The sequence below is a fragment of the Talaromyces proteolyticus genome (genome assembly GCF_021365285.1).
Source record: "Talaromyces proteolyticus strain PMI_201 chromosome Unknown BGW36scaffold_4, whole genome shotgun sequence".
Classification (NCBI taxonomy): Eukaryota; Fungi; Ascomycota; class Eurotiomycetes; order Eurotiales; family Trichocomaceae; genus Talaromyces; species Talaromyces proteolyticus.
In genome coordinates this window covers 1,236,099-1,253,232 of record NW_025764280.1, presented here as the reverse complement: position 1 = coordinate 1,253,232, position 17,134 = coordinate 1,236,099, and the positions used below count along the sequence as shown (strand labels likewise).

General features: G+C 46.1%; 5 protein-coding genes across 5 annotated transcripts; 1 reads left to right on the top strand and 4 right to left on the bottom strand.

Moving 5' to 3' along the window:
* Positions 1 to 335: 335 nt before the first annotated feature.
* Positions 336 to 2,856, bottom strand: BGW36DRAFT_130741 (putative ATP-binding cassette transporter). The gene is made up of 3 exons (XM_046209359.1): positions 2,221 to 2,856; positions 1,891 to 2,149; positions 336 to 1,844 (listed from the first exon to the last, which is right to left on the bottom strand). The coding sequence occupies exons 1-3, from the start codon at positions 2,658 to 2,660 to the stop codon at positions 615 to 617; spliced, it is 1,929 nt and encodes a 642-aa protein (XP_046074244.1). The 5' UTR covers positions 2,661 to 2,856; the 3' UTR covers positions 336 to 614.
* Positions 2,857 to 3,949: 1,093 nt separating this feature from the next.
* Positions 3,950 to 9,325, bottom strand: BGW36DRAFT_291345 (putative multidrug resistance protein; the record flags this gene model as incomplete). Its single annotated transcript, XM_046210834.1, has 16 exons — positions 3,950 to 4,190; positions 4,244 to 4,735; positions 4,799 to 5,405; positions 5,460 to 5,524; positions 5,578 to 5,628; positions 5,694 to 5,765; positions 5,826 to 5,949; positions 6,009 to 6,377; positions 6,441 to 6,603; positions 6,666 to 7,435; positions 7,513 to 7,572; positions 7,628 to 7,746; positions 7,831 to 8,120; positions 8,198 to 8,421; positions 8,489 to 8,929; positions 9,085 to 9,325. 16 exons carry the CDS (start codon positions 9,323 to 9,325, stop codon positions 3,950 to 3,952), a joined length of 4,329 nt encoding a protein of 1,442 aa, XP_046074243.1.
* A 532-nt stretch (positions 9,326 to 9,857) lies between these two features.
* Positions 9,858 to 10,420, top strand: BGW36DRAFT_130725 (uncharacterized protein). Its single transcript, XM_046209358.1, has one exon. It carries the CDS (start codon positions 10,168 to 10,170, stop codon positions 10,378 to 10,380), a length of 213 nt encoding a protein of 70 aa, XP_046074242.1. The 5' UTR covers positions 9,858 to 10,167; the 3' UTR covers positions 10,381 to 10,420.
* A 39-nt stretch (positions 10,421 to 10,459) lies between these two features.
* BGW36DRAFT_292789 (uncharacterized protein) lies at positions 10,460 to 14,082 on the bottom strand (the record flags this gene model as incomplete). Its single annotated transcript, XM_046210934.1, has 3 exons — positions 10,460 to 11,382; positions 11,441 to 13,486; positions 13,542 to 14,082. The coding sequence occupies 3 exons, from the start codon at positions 14,080 to 14,082 to the stop codon at positions 10,460 to 10,462; spliced, it is 3,510 nt and encodes a 1,169-aa protein (XP_046074241.1).
* Positions 14,083 to 14,833: 751 nt separating this feature from the next.
* Positions 14,834 to 16,398, bottom strand: BGW36DRAFT_374335 (60S ribosomal protein L15). The gene is made up of 5 exons (XM_046215668.1): positions 16,321 to 16,398; positions 16,136 to 16,222; positions 15,697 to 15,853; positions 15,404 to 15,630; positions 14,834 to 15,341 (listed from the first exon to the last, which is right to left on the bottom strand). Exons 2-5 carry the CDS (start codon positions 16,220 to 16,222, stop codon positions 15,201 to 15,203), a joined length of 612 nt encoding a protein of 203 aa, XP_046074240.1. The 5' UTR covers positions 16,321 to 16,398; the 3' UTR covers positions 14,834 to 15,200.
* Positions 16,399 to 17,134: the final 736 nt, after the last annotated feature.

Sequence of the window (17,134 nt, the reverse complement as noted above, 5' to 3'; positions counted from 1 at the left end):
TAAATGCCACCGCCACACCAATCAGAACAAGAAAGAAAAATCAATAAATCAAAAAAAAATAAAATCGGTCCACGTGAGGAGACTGGTCTCTAGTTTGCAAAGCCAACCCCGGATTTGCACCAACAATGGCACCGATATGCAAGGAGACGGCGGCCGAGCCTGCATGTAGTCTTGTCGAACGCGCTCATTATAACAATTATTTTAGTTTCATTTGAGGTAGAGGTATGATGAGATCGGCGGTGTAGAACTTGGAGGCGTTTGGACTCCGAGCTCATGTACGTTTACGTTTACCCCTGTAGAAACCAGTGGATTGATCGATCAATCAGTCAATAATACTGATTGATTTTGTGAGGGTCATGGGACTGGAAAATTAGATTTTGCTTTTGGCTGTCCCACGCCGTGCAATTCTCAGCAACTTTATTGAACAAACATTCAGGTAAATTGTTGGGATTTTTTTTAAAGTTGCCAATTAAATCATTCTCTACGTAAGTAGTTATATCACTTGTTTTTATAGTCCTCATATGTAATCACTCCTAGTCTTCAAGAGTCAAGACCCAAACCACCTTCTTCTATTAATGAAAAGAAACAGAAAAGAATCCTTGCTCAGTAACAAATTAGAGCTTGAACCGTAACGCCAGGTAGCCAAGCAAGCGATACACTGCAATAATTGCAACCATAATGCCCACCCACATCCCCTGCACATTAGGGTTAATGTCGTACGTCCTCAGCACATCGACTCCAGCAACCAGCCCTCCGGAGTTCAAACTACTCGGGTATGAGCACTGATACTGACCCTCCCCACTCGTAGCGCATGAGTACGTGCGGTATTTGAATTCATTGACCATCATGCCTTGGAAGACATATGCCTGGTAGTCAATGTAGTGAAAGACGTACTTCCAGAACACATTCAAAATTGTGATGGGTACTAAGAATCCATTCACGCACATCCATAGCCCATTTGAAAACGCAGTGACTGCTAGAGCCACGACAAATACCGGAAAAACCGAGGATACTAGTACGACCAAGGACTCAGCTGCAACCAGATCCAAGAAGAGCCACATGATGAAAGTCATGAATCCAGTGCCGCTTGCTCGAAACCCAGTCAGCCAGTATTCCACTACAGAGAAAAGCAGAGTTATGAGGAACAAAAATGGTAAGCCGATGATGAAGTTGGATAACATGAAGGAGAATGGGCCGACGATGCCGTTTGCTCGTTCCTTGACGAAGGTAGCTTGGTCTTCCAGGTAAGCAGGCACATATGCTACCGCCATGAAGGACATAAAGGCAGAGCTGAAAAAAATAGCGTTGATGTACGATTGGATGTACTCCTGAGTAGGACTAAATCGCAGGAAAACTGTGCCCATCAAAATGGCTAAGCCTAGGTACATGATGATTCGAATGCCGTAAGCCACGATATCGCGATACGATTTGATCCATGAGCGTTGCAGAAGCACCAACGGAATTGTCCAGCTGTCGGGCTTTTGAACTTTGATGCTTGAAAGCTGGGGGACTGAAGATCCTGGCACATGTGCTTTCGCGACAACAGCGTCGATTTCTTGGTTTATATTTGCTGCTTCGCTAGATTCGAGCCATTTGGCAGTGATGTCCTTCACACGAGCGACAACATCGTCTCCTTCTTTGACTAGATCTGTGTTGATTAGGTCCAGGAAGAATTCAGCTGGGTTGACCTCCGAGGGCATTGTGTATCCAATCCGGTCGAAGTACCCTCGCGCTTCTGAGATCGAACCGAAGTAGCATGTCTTGCCTCGAGATAGGAGAAATAATTTGTCGAATAGAGTGAAAGTGGCCGTCGATGGTTGATGAATCGAAGCAATGATAATAAGCTGGCTTCTATTAACTCGCCGTTCGTGTAAACCTCGGATACCTTACGTTATTTTCCCGGCCAATCTTCTTGATATAATTCATCACCTCATAGCTGAGTGTTGAATCCAAGCCACTGGTCGGTTCGTCAAGAAAGAGAATCTTGGGGTCGGTGACTAGTCGACTACAAACACCCAGCCGTTTCTTCTGTCCACCGCTGAGACCTTTTTTGATTGGTGTTCCAACAATTGTCTGTGACTGATCCTGCAATCCAAAGCTTGCGATGAGATCGTCGACTCTTCTTAACCTCGCTGTCTTCGAGAACGAACTGTTCGCAAAACAGGCCATTAGCAAATGCGCTTTTTCCTCTAACGATCTTTTCAAGCACATATTTCTCACCTTGGCAAAGACAGACCAGCAGCAAAATCGACCGTCTCCCGAACAGTCAAGCTACCAATAAGAGCATCATCCTGCTCGACATAACTGGACAAGTCTCGAATCCGCTGCAGGTTTGCCACCTGGCCGTTTGCCAAGCGATCACCAGTCGTTGTCGCTTTCGCTGCGGCTGCACGGTGGGCAATCGCATTTAAGAGAGTTGTTTTGCCTGAGCCACTAGGGCCCATGATGGCAATAATTTCGCCGGCATGGACAATTCCATTGGTATCAGCAAGAATGGACAACGCGTCGCCAGTCACGCGGTCTTTGACTTGGACGTTCATGTTCCTCCAGGCATAGTTCTGAACGACATCATTGATCAAACTTGTCGGCTCAATTCCCCCCATTTCAGGATCGTGATTTTTCCCAACAAAACCATTATTTGAAGACGAAGATCGACCCATTGTGCTCTATTCTCCAAGACAGGTAGTTGAGGAAATTGACATTGGAGAGAGAGTAGCACGACGGTATCACCAGCCTCAACCGCAGCCTCTTTTTAAAGGCATCTCCATTCTGGCTGCGGCTGAGTAGTCTGAGTGCAGAGAGGTCGCCGAATTTACGTATCTCTTCGCAGTGGTTGGTTTAATAGATATTGTCGCCGAGCTGAGATGCTTGGCGGGCTTCGCTGGCGGACCCACAGCGTCCCCGAGACTGGTCCGAATCGGGAAATAACAATAGCACTAATAGCAATTGCCCTAACTGCTCACAAACACGTGATCTTATTGTTCTGAGAGTTAGGGTTCATTATTGATATAAATATTTTGATTCCTATGTCCTTTGATACCCGATAAATAGGTCACTTTGTGCCTAAATTTTGGGTCATGCGGATATCGAGATTCGAAAAATTTCCATTCCGCTTAACTTTGATCCACCTCCCATGGCATCTTCGCGACGTCAACTTTTCTTTGGCTGACTGACGAGGTGGGAAGGCCCAAATGGTGCCAGCCGATGTATACAAACTACCAGTCATCCAAAAGAAAAGGAGCTAGAAGTTTGAACAAACAGACATTAGTAAGAGCAGAGATCAAGCAAAATGGAAGGGGGATACAATAAGTTCAGGGTTGCGCTTTGACTCTCTGTCTAGTTTTCCCTCTGGTATTTTTGAGTACTGTTTCTTCACAGGACTTCTTGGGATAGAATAGTATTAATAGAGGCTCGTCGAAGTGACATCATCTTGAAAACGGAGTAAATTTCTCCAACCTACTATCGCAAGTGAATTTATTCGCAGAAATTAAAGCCATTTAACGAAAAACCCCGAGTATCAATTGGTATTCCATTCTGTTGATTCCTGATATCATGATGACTATCCGGGATTCACGAGGTTGGGCCGTTAAGGGCTTCGCTCGGAAATCTTGCCCGTTGCCTTCAGGAGTCCTCCAAATTGATTATTGGGCATCGTTTCCGGGGGCTTAGTAAGAAGAAGTCGCCGATCGGCTACGCTATCTTCGCCGATAAAACTATGGTGTCTTTACACATTTCCATAGTATGCTCATGTAGAGTTCAGGGTATGGAATGACCTCCCCGAGTCGCCGACTACTGGCTCGTATTGGTCATCCCTGGCCTCACATGATTTTTGTTATCCTCAATTTAATCATTATTGCGGAGCGAATATCACAAATGATAATGAATTAATTTTTGCTCCTTGTCTTTTATGAATTATATTATTCAAAGATCAATTGCATGACATGATTGATTACTCTTGACCACCATGCTCTAGTTGTTCCCCTTCAGTCATCTTCCTTAAGAACGAGGAAGAATCAGCCAAAAGACATTGTGGAGTATCACACTCGACCACTCGTCCTTGGTGCAGGACTAGTACGCGATCAAAATATTTTGGAATGAACCGCAGACGATGCACAATGGCGATAATAGTCCAGCCTGCAAACTCGGTTCGAAGTAACGAGAGTATTGTGGTTTCCGTTTTGTAGTCGACACTTACGTTTATCATCAGCATGTGCACAGCATGAATGTCTGGAGAGTATCGAACCTGCTCATAGCTTCGTCCATAATTAATATCTTCCCGCTTCTCCTGCTGAGCATCGCACGGGCAAGGCAAAACAGCTGGGTTTGCCCCATCGACAACATTCCGTCTCCGTCTTGCTTTAACCGAGCCTGCAACCCTCCCATACGATCAATTTGCTCTCTCAGTCCCGTTTTCTCCAATACACGATAAATCTCTTCGTCGTTCTGAACTTGTCCGAACGGATCCAGGTTGTCACGCACCGTGTCGTCGCAACCTCGTGGCATAAACCAGGCTTCTTGGGTTATAGCAGTGATCAGTCGCTGGCAAATTTCTTGTTGCGAACTATTGGATATAACATGTTGCCCGATTCGGATGCAGCCTTGGTTTGGTCGCAGAAGACCAGCGAGGCACGCGATTAGGGTTGACTTGCCGGATCCAGAGCGGCCGCAGATTGCGATACATTGGCCGCTGGGGATAGAGAGGTTGATGTCTGTTAGCACGCTCTTGCCAGTGGGGCTTTTCGCAGGTCAATTAGCTTGATTGAATTCACTCTGATTACGTGGGGTTATAGAAACTTACTGGAACGAGACTGATACGTGCTGAAATTCGATACTTAACTCAGATGGCCAATCTTGTGGTAGTTGTTTTAGCTCTTCCGAAGGAGTCTCGTTAATATATCTTTTAATCCGGCTGATTGCAGTAAGAGAAGTCTCTAATGTAGTCCAATACGTGATAAACGACGAAAGAGTCTGTCCCAAATTGACCACGCTTACCATTGCCACGCCTAAAAGGCCCGGGTTGATCCGGTCCCGCAGAGCAACAGTTACCGCCATGAGAACGATTGCCAGTATGACAATGATACAATTTAACACAAAGCCTAACCAGCGTTGAATACACAGAAGCAGATAAAAAGGTTTTTGGGATTGGTCCAGCCGGTGAAAATTCTCGGAGATGAGGTGGTGTGTCCATGAGAAAGCGTGGATGCTCATTGAACCTTCGAGGGATTCGAGAAAGTGTTCAAGCAGCGGTGATTTGGCCTCGAGGTCCAGGGCACGAATCTGTCGTGAGGTTTGCAGGTAGACCCTTTGAAGACAGCAAAGCGTTATCACGAGGAAGGGTATGGATATTGCCATGTAGCTAGTGGCTACTGAAGTGAGGACAACGCCGGAAATGGAGTTGCCGAAGCCTAGGTGTGTTCCTTAGTAAAGGGGATGGAAAATAGATTCCTCTTTTTACTGACTTCCAGTGGCAAGTATCAAGGCGATTGGTAATTGCATGTCGATTAGAGTCATGTCCTGACTAAATCTATGAACCTGTTAGCGAATTTTGTTGCCTTTCGGAGGATTTATTCAGCGCACAGATTCAGGATTGATCCAGTGTTTTTTTTTGAAAAGAAAGTAATTGGGGCCCTATATGTCATGATAAAAGGATAAGCCCTCACTATGAGATCAAAGAGCGAGGTGGTCAACTATACATCATCGTACACCGCAAGACATTCCAATGTAATCTGTTGGAAGACTTTGGGATGATCAATATCAGGAGATACCTTTGCATTAATAAGTATGTGTCTGTTCATATCTTGGAAAATAATAGAGAATGAACGTACGCTCCGCTCATGCCAAGAAAGCATAAAGACAAGAGACCAAATGCAGCGTACACGCCCATCCACCTCCCAAGATTCGAATTTGGATGTTTTTGATTTGCGTCAGTCCACCAGCTGAGCCATATTGCTAAGAAGGCAATTGATATGAGCAAATACTATTTTGATTTCGAGGGTAAGGAAACTCACACTGCATTGCATTCGTGGCAACCTCAACACCGACCAGAAGAACAAAACTCAGAAATCTTATCCATCCCATGGAGCCAATATAAAATAGAATAGAAGACGGATTGCTGCGGATACTGTTGTTTTGATCTTGATCTTCGGTTTCATTCACTAGTCCTACAGCCTTGTCGGTTTGTTCTTGTCTGAATTCATGCTGATCAATTTGGTCCTTTGTCAAACTAATTTCCGACTCTGGAACATGGTCACTGGTCTTCAACTTGAGATCCTGGACATAGCCAGCTTTGGAAACCAGCTCTTGATATGTTCCCATCTGTTGCAAGTTGCCTTTCGGTCCAAGTGCAATAATCTTATCGGCGTATGGAAGCCATTTTACTGAAAGTCCTCCACAGTCAGCAAAGAAGGTTCGAACATTCCTTCTCCATATTAGAGACTAACCAGAGTGTGTTACATATATAACCGTAGCCGTGTGGCGTCTAAAAATGCCATTTTCGCCAAGCAAATTATGGAAACAATGACGCTCAGTTATAGCATCCAAGCCCGCAAGTACGTCGTCGAGCAGGATTATTTTCTTCCGAGCATAGGCCGCCCGTGCCAAAGTCTTTTACAAACGTTTATATCAATTAGATAACATCGAGTGAAAAAAGGAGAGTCAAAACATACAATACGTTGTTTCTGTCCTCCACTCAAGGCGATGCCTTTGCTTCCAACGACAGTGCTATCCATTTGTGGCATGGTCTGGATATCCACATCGAGAGCACATGCCTTGATGCAGGTGCTATACCATTCTGAATCGTAGTTGAGCGGTCCGACGATGTTTTCGCGGATGCTTTGGTTTCTCACAAATGCCGTCTGATCACAATAGGCAATCTCATCGGTTCCCAACCTCACTGATCCTTTGAGTATCATCACCTCTCCGAGCAATAGTTTGAGAAAAGTCGATTTCCCGCTGCCGACGTCTCCAATTACGATATTCAGGGATAATGGATCTATGGTAAGTGAAAGGTTTTGCAGAGTTAGTGTCTTTCTAGCCCAGCCAACATCGACGTTGATCAGTTGTATTTCCGTTCCGGCGGTGGGCTCCTCCTCTAGGGTCGACAGAGCGGCAGCTCCTTTTGCTCCTATTTCGTTCTTTCTTTTTGGGGCTGGGTTAGCGTCAGTGCTGTTATTGTCGTCACGATAACACGAGAAATCTCGATAATCGACGCGCTTTTCTTGCGTGACATATTCCTGTATACGATTAAAGCAATCCAAAGCCATGGCAAGGTTCGGGCCAATAGCGACTAGTTCATTGACCGGGTCAATGAGAATGGACAAAAGCGACAAGGCCGAGAATATGGTGGCAGTGTCTGGAGTCTTGTTTCCAGACGTTTTAACGACAATACCGAACGCGATGAACGTAATGATTGGTGATAACAGGCGAGGTGAATTTCCTACCAAAAAAAAGGAGAAATAAAGTCTCGTTATTATGATTAAAGGTCTGGAGAAGTGGATGACATCATCAACGTACCCACGATGATATTGCTGATTTGAACCTGTCTAAACCGTTTAGAAATTCGAAGCTCCTCTTCTCTCAACTCTTGAATATTATTCCCAATTTTAGAGCTCAGTCCAAGCATTTTGACTCCCTTCATTGAACCCAGCACTTCCGATGTCGCCCCCGTTCTGGTCTCGATTGCCTGCATCCACAATCGTTGCCTGGGCCGGACGAGTTTGCCAATTTGACCAGATGCAAGAGCGGATGCTATTATGGGACGGCCAAAAATTTTAGTATTGCTCAAAACCCTTTTTTTTCTCTCCCATAAAGAATATTCAAGAACTGTCTGACTGACCCAAAACAACCAAGACTGGGGCCACACAGATTGCGCCTAGATGAATTTGCAAAAGCCACACGGCGAGTCCGACTTGAATCGCATCGGGTGCAATACCAATAACCCACTGAAGAGCGTTGATGATTCTATCGACGTCGACGTTGATCAAACTTACGACAGAAGATGATATCATGCTGTCAACGCTTTGATTCATTTCTAGCATAGACTGGTAGGTTAGGCCGATGAGTGCTGCGCGGATCTTTGCAAGGGTTTTTGCAGTGAGATACTGATACCATGCAGTTGCTATCTATGCAAGTTAGTGAGAAAATGTGTTAAAAAAAGGAGAAACATATTTCTGAAGGAGGAGGGAATATCTTTCCATACAGCAATACCTAGATATGTCAATCCCATAGCGCCAATAAGACCGTATCCAAAAACAGCTGGTTTATCCCTCGGATTCTCGACAAAGTCGACAGCATTGTTAATCAAAAGAGGCTGCATGAGATTGAAAGCCACCAAAAAAAACTGAGGGATCATTGGAAGACATAATGGAACCCATAGTGCTCGTGCAGTGGCCAAGAAAAGGGAATAGGATTTATTCTTCTTGCCTGTGTTGACCGTCAACGAGTTGCGCTCCCTCAGTGGCAGCGCCCCCTCACAAATTAAAAGACTCACTGGACTGCCATGCATTTTTCAGCTGCGCGGCCACCGTTGCAGCGGCTATGTCATGATTGACAGGATATAAGTCATCGATTGACAAATGATGTCGATATCCTTTGATGACCAGCGGAATGATCCATGCAAAACAACTGAGGCTGAATATCCCCGCCGTTTCTTCTGTCGTATAATTCCTGTTCAGCGGTTGCAGCAAATCATGACCTTTTGAAAGCGACTCGAGCAAAAGAAGCAATACTTTTGTGGCAAGAGAGGCGGAGAATATTGAAGGGATTGTCGATGACGACCCGCTTATCAGCCATTCCGTCCGAGTTCTGGCGCCGTCTAACAACGAGGTCAAAGACAGGAAAGTCGTGATTAAAGGAGCCGGTCGGGCACTTTTCACCTGTTCACAATAAGATAATAAGCCGACCGCAACAGCGGAAGCAAAATCCAAAGACGCTGCGGCGACGGTGAGGACGGAGCGAGGCGTGGTGGTGTGACTGCGGATCCGCAGAACGAGAAATGCCAATTTCAATGCGCAGTACACGAGAATTACTATCTACGACAAAAATTGATTTCTTTCAGCCGATGCATTTGACAACTGGCTAGAGGACGGCTTATTTCGCATACCGATTTAGTGAGGTGTCTAGTAGTCGAACTGCACCGCGCTTTGGGGGCTCTCCGATAAAGCTGAATGAATCGGATGGGACTAACAAGGAGAAAGAAAGTCGTAGGAAGAATTGCAAATATGGCATCTTCAAAGAGTAAAGAAAAATCAACCCGGTGACAGTCTTTACTGTAGACTGTCGGCCCAAAGGAGGCATCGTGGCAGAACACGGTATTCGAAATATTCATATTCAACCTCCCTTTCGATATTTTTATTATTTACTTTTTCTCCCAAAAACGCAGCAAAAGCGTTACTATTCGAGCTGTGGCAAAGACACTGGTATTATCAAAGTTCACTTGATCACCTGTCATGGCAGGTCCTGAGTTGATAACCTCTAACTAACCACTTAACCCAGAAATTAGTCCGCATCACTTGGTTTGTGTAACCCCTTACGCAATCGGATGCACATATGGCGCTGTCATATTTAAGTCCATGCTTATGTCCGGCCAGTTGCTTTATCAGTGCTTTTTTTCTTTGTCTGGCGATTATTGCAGATTAACCGGGTCGAAAACGAATCGGTTAGATCGTCCAATGAATGGAACCATAGACCTCTTAATCCTTGACAGTGCAGTTGAATTGTATCATCTTCTGTGGGATGGTTGAGGACGGGGTTACCGAGATAGTCAATTATGGTGGTCTTGATCTATGGTATATTAAAGGATTAGATATACATATATCCTTCAAGACTCAAGTTGAACAAATTGTAACTAACTGATGATAACTGACTCATATAAACCATGGAGGTTGCGTTCTTATATGTTTCTTTCAAAATGCAGCAGAATATTGTGTTTCTTGTATTCGGTACTTATTCGTAAAATACTGTACAGGGGCTGTCTATACTAGTATCATACACCATGACAAATACCCACCTACCACCGCAGCCAAGTGCAATCAAAGTGGTTGTACAATTCTGATTACCGGAGCGTCTAGGGGTATCGGCTGAGTCACTGCTATATCATCTGCTGAAGTTGGCGCGGTGGCCATTGCTATCGGATCCCGATCTTCTCAAGACGGCGTGGAGAAGGAGATTATGCAAGAAGCAGTTCAAGCTGGCCATCCAGCACTTCAGGTCCTCAAGCTCAGCGTCCACATTTCCGATGAGAAAAGCGTCACCAGAGCGTTGTCCGAAACAGGGGAAAACTTCGGTCGTCTCGATATCTTGGTGAATAATGCCAGGGGAATAGTTTCCCCTTGCTGGGACAGACCCGTCGTCCTGGTGGTTTATGTGGGAGATCAATGTTAAAGGCACGTATCTGATGACGCGAGCCTTCCTCGCTCTCCTCGAAGGCGGCGAAGTGGGAAAAGTGGATAGACGTGCATTACTACCGCAGTCCAAAACCCTCACTATTGAATATCGCACCCCACAACTTCTGCTCAAACTTCTTTCTAGTGGCGTACCGGAACAGGCCCAATTTATTGAAACACGTATGTGCAATTGGATAGCGAGGACAGTCTTCCCCAAGACAAGCCAATCTGATACTCAGACTGGCAGCACCAGTGGCAGGAATGCGGTCGCTGCCGGTGACGAACGACAAAAGTTTTCTCTGATCGGATGGCTTGGAACGGGCGAAGAACTCCCAGAACCAAGTCACGACGGGATCTGATTCTGCGGCGGCGTCCTTGGTCGGCCAGTTCTCATACGTGGCTACGGCACGGAGTGTGGGGACGTCAAGAGGCTCATCGGAGCCTCGGACCATGAGCTCGATTTCTTCGGGTCGGAAGAGGGAGAATGCGTTTCCGCCACAGACGGTGTAGAATCCTCGCTTGAACGGTTCGAATTGTTTTTGAACGGAAGTGTCGAGGAGGTAATGGACGTACAGGTTGACGAATTGCTGTCGATTCGAGTTCGTCACCGGCCGTTTCTCGCCCCCGGAGCAAAGAGGAACCTCGACATGTTGACCATAGCGATCTACGCGTGCAACAAAGTCATAGCAAAACGTCTCCTGTACGTTGCCGTCATATTCTAAGAGTGCCCGGAGTCCCTTTGCTAGCGTTGGCCGGTATTCAGCGAGGTCATCCAAGGTGCAAGTATGGGGTTGTTTTGGTGTTGTTGCTGGCATGTTTGCAGGTGATGCAGCCGCGAGGAGCTTCTTAAAGGCAAACGGTGGTAACGCAATGTCTAGAATGGTCGAATTGTAGATTGCGAGTCCAAGAAGGACTCCAACCAGGAAAAATTGTTCCGAAGATTCAAAGCAAAAAGGGTTGAAGTAGCAAAATTGCGAGTCTTCGTCGTAAACAAATAGACCTGAATAACAGTAAGCATCGCGATGAAGTTATAATTTTCCATGTTTAGGAACACGAACCATGATTAGGGTCAAAAACCTCTCTAACAAGCAGTAGAAACCACTCCTTGCGAAGACCGCCTGCATCGACTCCTTCTTCGCCAACAAACTCGATACGCAAGCTCTTTTTGATCTCCTCTTGTCCAGCACCAACTACTTCGCTGACACCTCTGAGACTATCTTCAACCAAACAATCTCGACGAACTTTGAGGTTCAAATATTGACTGACATCCTTGTGTCGGAGGATACTGTCCAAGAACGCCTCTCGTGCCTTGATCGTCATTTGGCGACGAGCATCATGCTCTAGAATACGGCTTTTCGCAGAAATGCTCAACAAAAATGGATATTGACAGAACGAAAACTTTGCAGTCCGTGACTCCCATGACTCGAAATCGGATACCAGATCTGAATAGTCTAGGAGAGTGTTATAAAAAAAGTTCAAAGGCAATACTGATTTTTCTCTATCCTGCGAAAAATATGTCACCGGGGTATTTTGATTGCTGGCATCACGCCTTCGAGAGACATTGGCATTGTTTGCTGCAAACAGCAATGCCATCACCCTAGCAGCTGCCCGTATCTGCCAATCTTCCGTGTAAACTTTGAGTTTCTTATTTCCCTCGCTTCCTTGGTCTGAAGATAACCCACTGAGCACTGCATGAAGCTGGGCATGGGAAGTTTCGATATCTCCTGGAAGGTTGGGGACAAGCCCATTGGTTGGCTGCACATATCCGCTGCGTTGGCGGCCACGCTGTCGAGTTAATCGATAGGTAAGAAACCGGCCAACAAGACTAACAAATCTTTCATATTGACCATGAGAATAACGAGCGAACCAGCCGACAAAGTAACGATGACAATCATCCGGAAGGTTGGAGACAAGACCCAAAATCCTTTTTACAATGCCAGAATGATCAGAAAGGCCCCTGGGCTTTGATGGGGCTGAACCAGATGTCTCTCGTCGATCCCCAGTCTCGCGCGGTCTGCTAAAATTACGAATCGACACGAGATCATTATTCGCGCCACTTGGGCTGAGGTTTCGCGTCGTTGGTGTGCTTTTAGATGCCAGGAATGGGTTTTCCAGTAATATCAGCAGAAATCTAGCCGATTCAGGACGAGGTAATGGACGACGAGGGCGTTTCAGAAGATTTTCAGTCGCTTTCAGCAATGTCCTTTGAGCGTGAACACGCGCCTCCGCGATCTCTCTATCAATCATCTTGGCAAGTTCCGGCTTCAGTTCCTTGAGAATCAGCTCATTCTTGGTCAATGTAGACCAGAAATCTCTCCATGATTCGCCTGCGTTTAAAATCAGTTGATACCATTCAACGACGCCATCCCAGTCAATTCGTGGAGACTTTGAGTTTACACGGGACCTTGATGTGCGAGGACCAGGTCTGCCTGGCACTGTAGCATCTTGTATCTCATGACGACGGGGTCTGCCACCAACCCACCACGAAGAATTCTCGGCAATATCACCCAAAAGTAACATTTTGGGATCGAGCTCAAACTCCGGGGCATCATGCGAAGCAGTGAGAATTGACATATCCGCATGGCTCCTTGTATAAATGCCTTCGCTCACGGTTCTCCGCGTCGGACCTGGTGTCAGAAATGAGTTATTAAGACAGTCGCAGCCTGTGAACGACTTGATTATGTAGTCCTCTAGCTGCCGGAAGATCAATGGCCGAGTTTCAGACCTAGACCTTTGTTCTAAATTTCTTGTGTTTGTGCCACCACGAGGCGAGCGATCTTGACCTTGCGGCGAGCGGCCATTTCGTCGTATAGGCGGGGTATCGGAACTAGACCGAAGCCTCACAACTCGCTCGTTTCCGTGCGTCATGGTATTTAAAGGTCCTAAGAGACCCGCATTATGTTTTCTCTCGTCGTGGTTGTGGGAAGCTGTCTTTCCTTGTTTCAGAGGTCCGGGGTTGCCTTGTTGAGGGTGGTTGATCTGGCGAAACGATGGTTCCACAAGGGAAAACTGCTGCCCTTGATCTCCAGCCAAACGACGCTGTAGAAACTCCAGCAGGCAATTGTCGATTATTTCCTTCGTTTTTTCGACAGATAATGGAGTAGCTAAAGTAATATGAGAACACATCCTATAGACAACGCCGGGTAAATATCAACATACCTGGTAGTTTTGGTTCGAAAGATCCATCTTTGGGAGGAGGCGTGGGTGGTCTGCCATCATCTATTTTATGATCATTGGTAGTCAAACAAGGCTCCAAATCATTGACCGTCAAGCAAATAGTACACCTAAAGACTTTACGGTCTTTAGGCCATCGAACCGCCGAACTGCATGTCATACACTTGCCACTGACCACATCCTCAGCTGGGGTCCACCCCTTCCTCGGACTATGTGATTTCGGTTCAGGTACATATGATATTGCATCACCATCGTCATCGTCATCGTCCGAATCCAGAAAGTCGTCCTTTGTTACTTTTCTTTCGCCCTTCCTAGCATTCATGGGTATCAGCGAGGGAAACGGCTGGCTGAGGGAACGTCTATGGGACCGATTCGGACCTGGCGGTGTAGAAAGGACGGGAACATTGTAATCAATAGCAAAGGCGGCGCTTCGATCGGTATCAATGGTGCGATGAGAAGCACGCGCGTGACTAGGGTTCGAAGTCGGCGACGACGGGCTCAAAATACGGGACGACCACGTTGGCATGTGGACACATTGAACGCTGGGCGAAGAGAAATATTGATGACGGTGAAAAGAATATCGATATTTTTGATTCGATTTTCTTTTTCTTTTGCACCAGCTTATCCGACGCAAGAGTTCAGAAAGGTTGTCGTGTGTCGCCGGGGAATTGTGATGCGGAATGGGTCATGCCGCATGCAGAACAGACCGATGAATGGAGAGCGGAGAGATGCAACGCTTCGACTCAAAAGCAAGCCCGTTTCTGGATGATTGTATCAAATGCGACGATGGTGCTAGTTTGTCAAGGTTACTAGCAGTGTTCAACGAGGGACGCGAGAAAGTGGAAGCATGTGTGAAGGGGTTTAAGATTGTCGGACGATCTAGTAGGTAGTTCGTTAATAAGGGGCCTGCCCGCTTTAGTAAGGAAAACAGTGACGATGATTTGTCCAGGATGTGCAGGAAAGAATAAGAAAGAAAGAAGTAGCTAGCGGGGCTCCCTGTAAATAGATGTCTTACATTGAAGCAAACTACCAGTGATCAGTTCGGGAGTGACTCGAGAATTAGGAGGGGACACTACTAGCTTCCTAGAGAGGAGTAGAGACCGTCGATCGCGCCAACTAGGCAAACGCTTTCTCTCCACGTCAAATTTCAATTAGCTGGCCGAGCATCCGTATGCCCGCAGTACGTCCATCGTCTTATGGCAGCATGATATTACGTGAACTGGCCAAGAGTAATTAATTAATTGCATAATGAACTAGTCAAGGCTAGCGAGGTAATAATCAGAACTAGTAACAGTAGTAAACTCCCAACGAGCGGGCAAAAGTGAATATGAGCTACCTCAAACAAGCCCAATCTCACCTCGGTGATGTTTAGGACTCGTAGGGAAAGAGTCATCATTTTCGACATAATTTACTCTACACCATACACTACGCACAGCACATATTTAAGAATTGCAGGCTAGAATGTCCAGTTTTATTCTTCGCGGCCAATGTCAGATCTGACAACCTTTCATTAAGAACACGCTGTAAACCCTCAATGGAATGATCATCATAAGAAATAATTTTGTCTGAGCGTAGCAGATCCCCAGGAAACCAAGAATAGTGCCATGATTTTCGTAAGAACACACAAAACCCTCCCATCCACGTTTAACGGTATCGCCAGTAGCTCTGGGTGTTGTGGCGCTTCCAGGTCTTTCTCCGGCCGGCGTTGGTCTTGGTGTAGCCGTGGCCCTTCTTGATACCACGGGACTGCTTTCCGATTCCAGTGAGACCACGGGATTCACGGTGCTAAGAAAGTATTTGTTAGTACACTGTTCATTGCTCATGCAGCTTTTTTGGAGTTGTCGTACCTTGTGGACCGGGTTGACGATCCAGTTGATGCGAGGATCACGGCGGATAGCCTTGTGCTGGGGGTCGACCAAGATGACTTCGAAGTACTTGTAGGTAGAGTCCTGGTTGATCCAGTACGAGTTCAACACACGCAAGTTGGCGGCGCGGCGGCCAACACGCTCCTCAGCGGTGGAGCGGAGAGAGCGCTGGTACTTGAGTTGATTGATACCCTGGTTTGTGGGCTTGCCTGTTAAACTTAAATCAGCCAACTTCGCTCACACTATGTCAATTCATGTCATCGGTCGAGGCATACCGTAGGTGGCACCCTTAGGAGCAGGGCGCTTGCGTCCTCCACGGCGAACACGGACACGGTAGATAACGTATCCCTGCTTGGCCTTGTAACCGAGACGGCGAGCCTTGTCAGGGCGCGAGGGGCGGGAAGCACGGTGGATCACATTGAGTTGACGGAGCTATATTGATGCACTCTCAGCAAAGTTCAACGAGTGTATAGCAAGACACAGCATGCGCTTTGACCGAAAATCAAAGTGCTGCCAATTGTGTGCCACGTCCACCAGACCGGAGTGTAGAAGATAGAATTATGCCGCCCAATATCTTATAAACATCCATATCCATAATCAACGGGCATATCGTCGTGAGACAGGCAAAATGGTTTTTCTTTTCTTTCTCGTCTCGCGGTAGGTTTTCGATATAAAGCAAATAAGACAAAACAATCAGGATTCGAGGGATCTCACCTCCCAGCACCGGACGCGCAACAGGAAGCGAAGCACGTCAGATTGCTTCTTCTTTTGAAGCTCTTCCACGTATTTGAGGGCACCCATCTATTCAACCAGGGGTCAGCGGCGAGAACTTGGTGTAAATCAATTGACGTAGACTTCTGTCGAACGAAACATAAAAGGAATATCGCGAAATAACGTACCTTGTCGGCTTGGCTTCCTCGTCGTTTGTCGTCTTTTTGTCGCAGCTGGGAACAAAAGAAGTTTGAAGGCGTTGTCGCTAAAGCCGATTGTGTGTGGGACGCTAATTTTTAGGCGAGGCGCCATTTCAGGCCAATCACGGGATTCCACTCCGTGGATCACGTGATACAATTTTTGATAGATAGCTTAACTATGACACAGAAGATGTGAAACGAACGAATTCAATGATAACAAACAGCTGCCAATTTTAAAATATGTGGCTACACACTATATAAAAAGCTGCCCATCCTATCAATCAATCAAGGAGTGGAAAGAGAAAAGAAAAAAGAAAAAAGAGGGAAAAGGAGGGAAAACACGGCCAAAATCAGATCTTCTCTTTTTAATCTTGTTCTTTTTTTTGTCGTAAATGTTCCATCATCTTCTCTTCTTTTGACTGTCCGGACTCCTTGAAAAAAAAAATCCCCATTTTAAACATGATATAAACAACATTTGAAAGTTCAACCATTTATCAAGATATCATCCCATGTATCGCATTGTCCTTGAACAAAGTGGCGCTAGTGCCTTTTTCATGACTGTCATAGTTTTCACAATCTATTGAATTTGCAGCTGAAACGCATGGAAAAGTGCATCGAAATTTGGAAAAGACAGAAATCGGATGGGATTAGGCACAACGAATGAGCGTAAAATTTTTGAGGGAGATGGGGGTTCCGCCCGCACTATATTCTTCGACGAAACAAAGCACAACATGGGAAAAAAAAAAAAAAAAAAAACGCGAACTGAATAATATGATCTGACGATTAAATACGCGAGTCACAG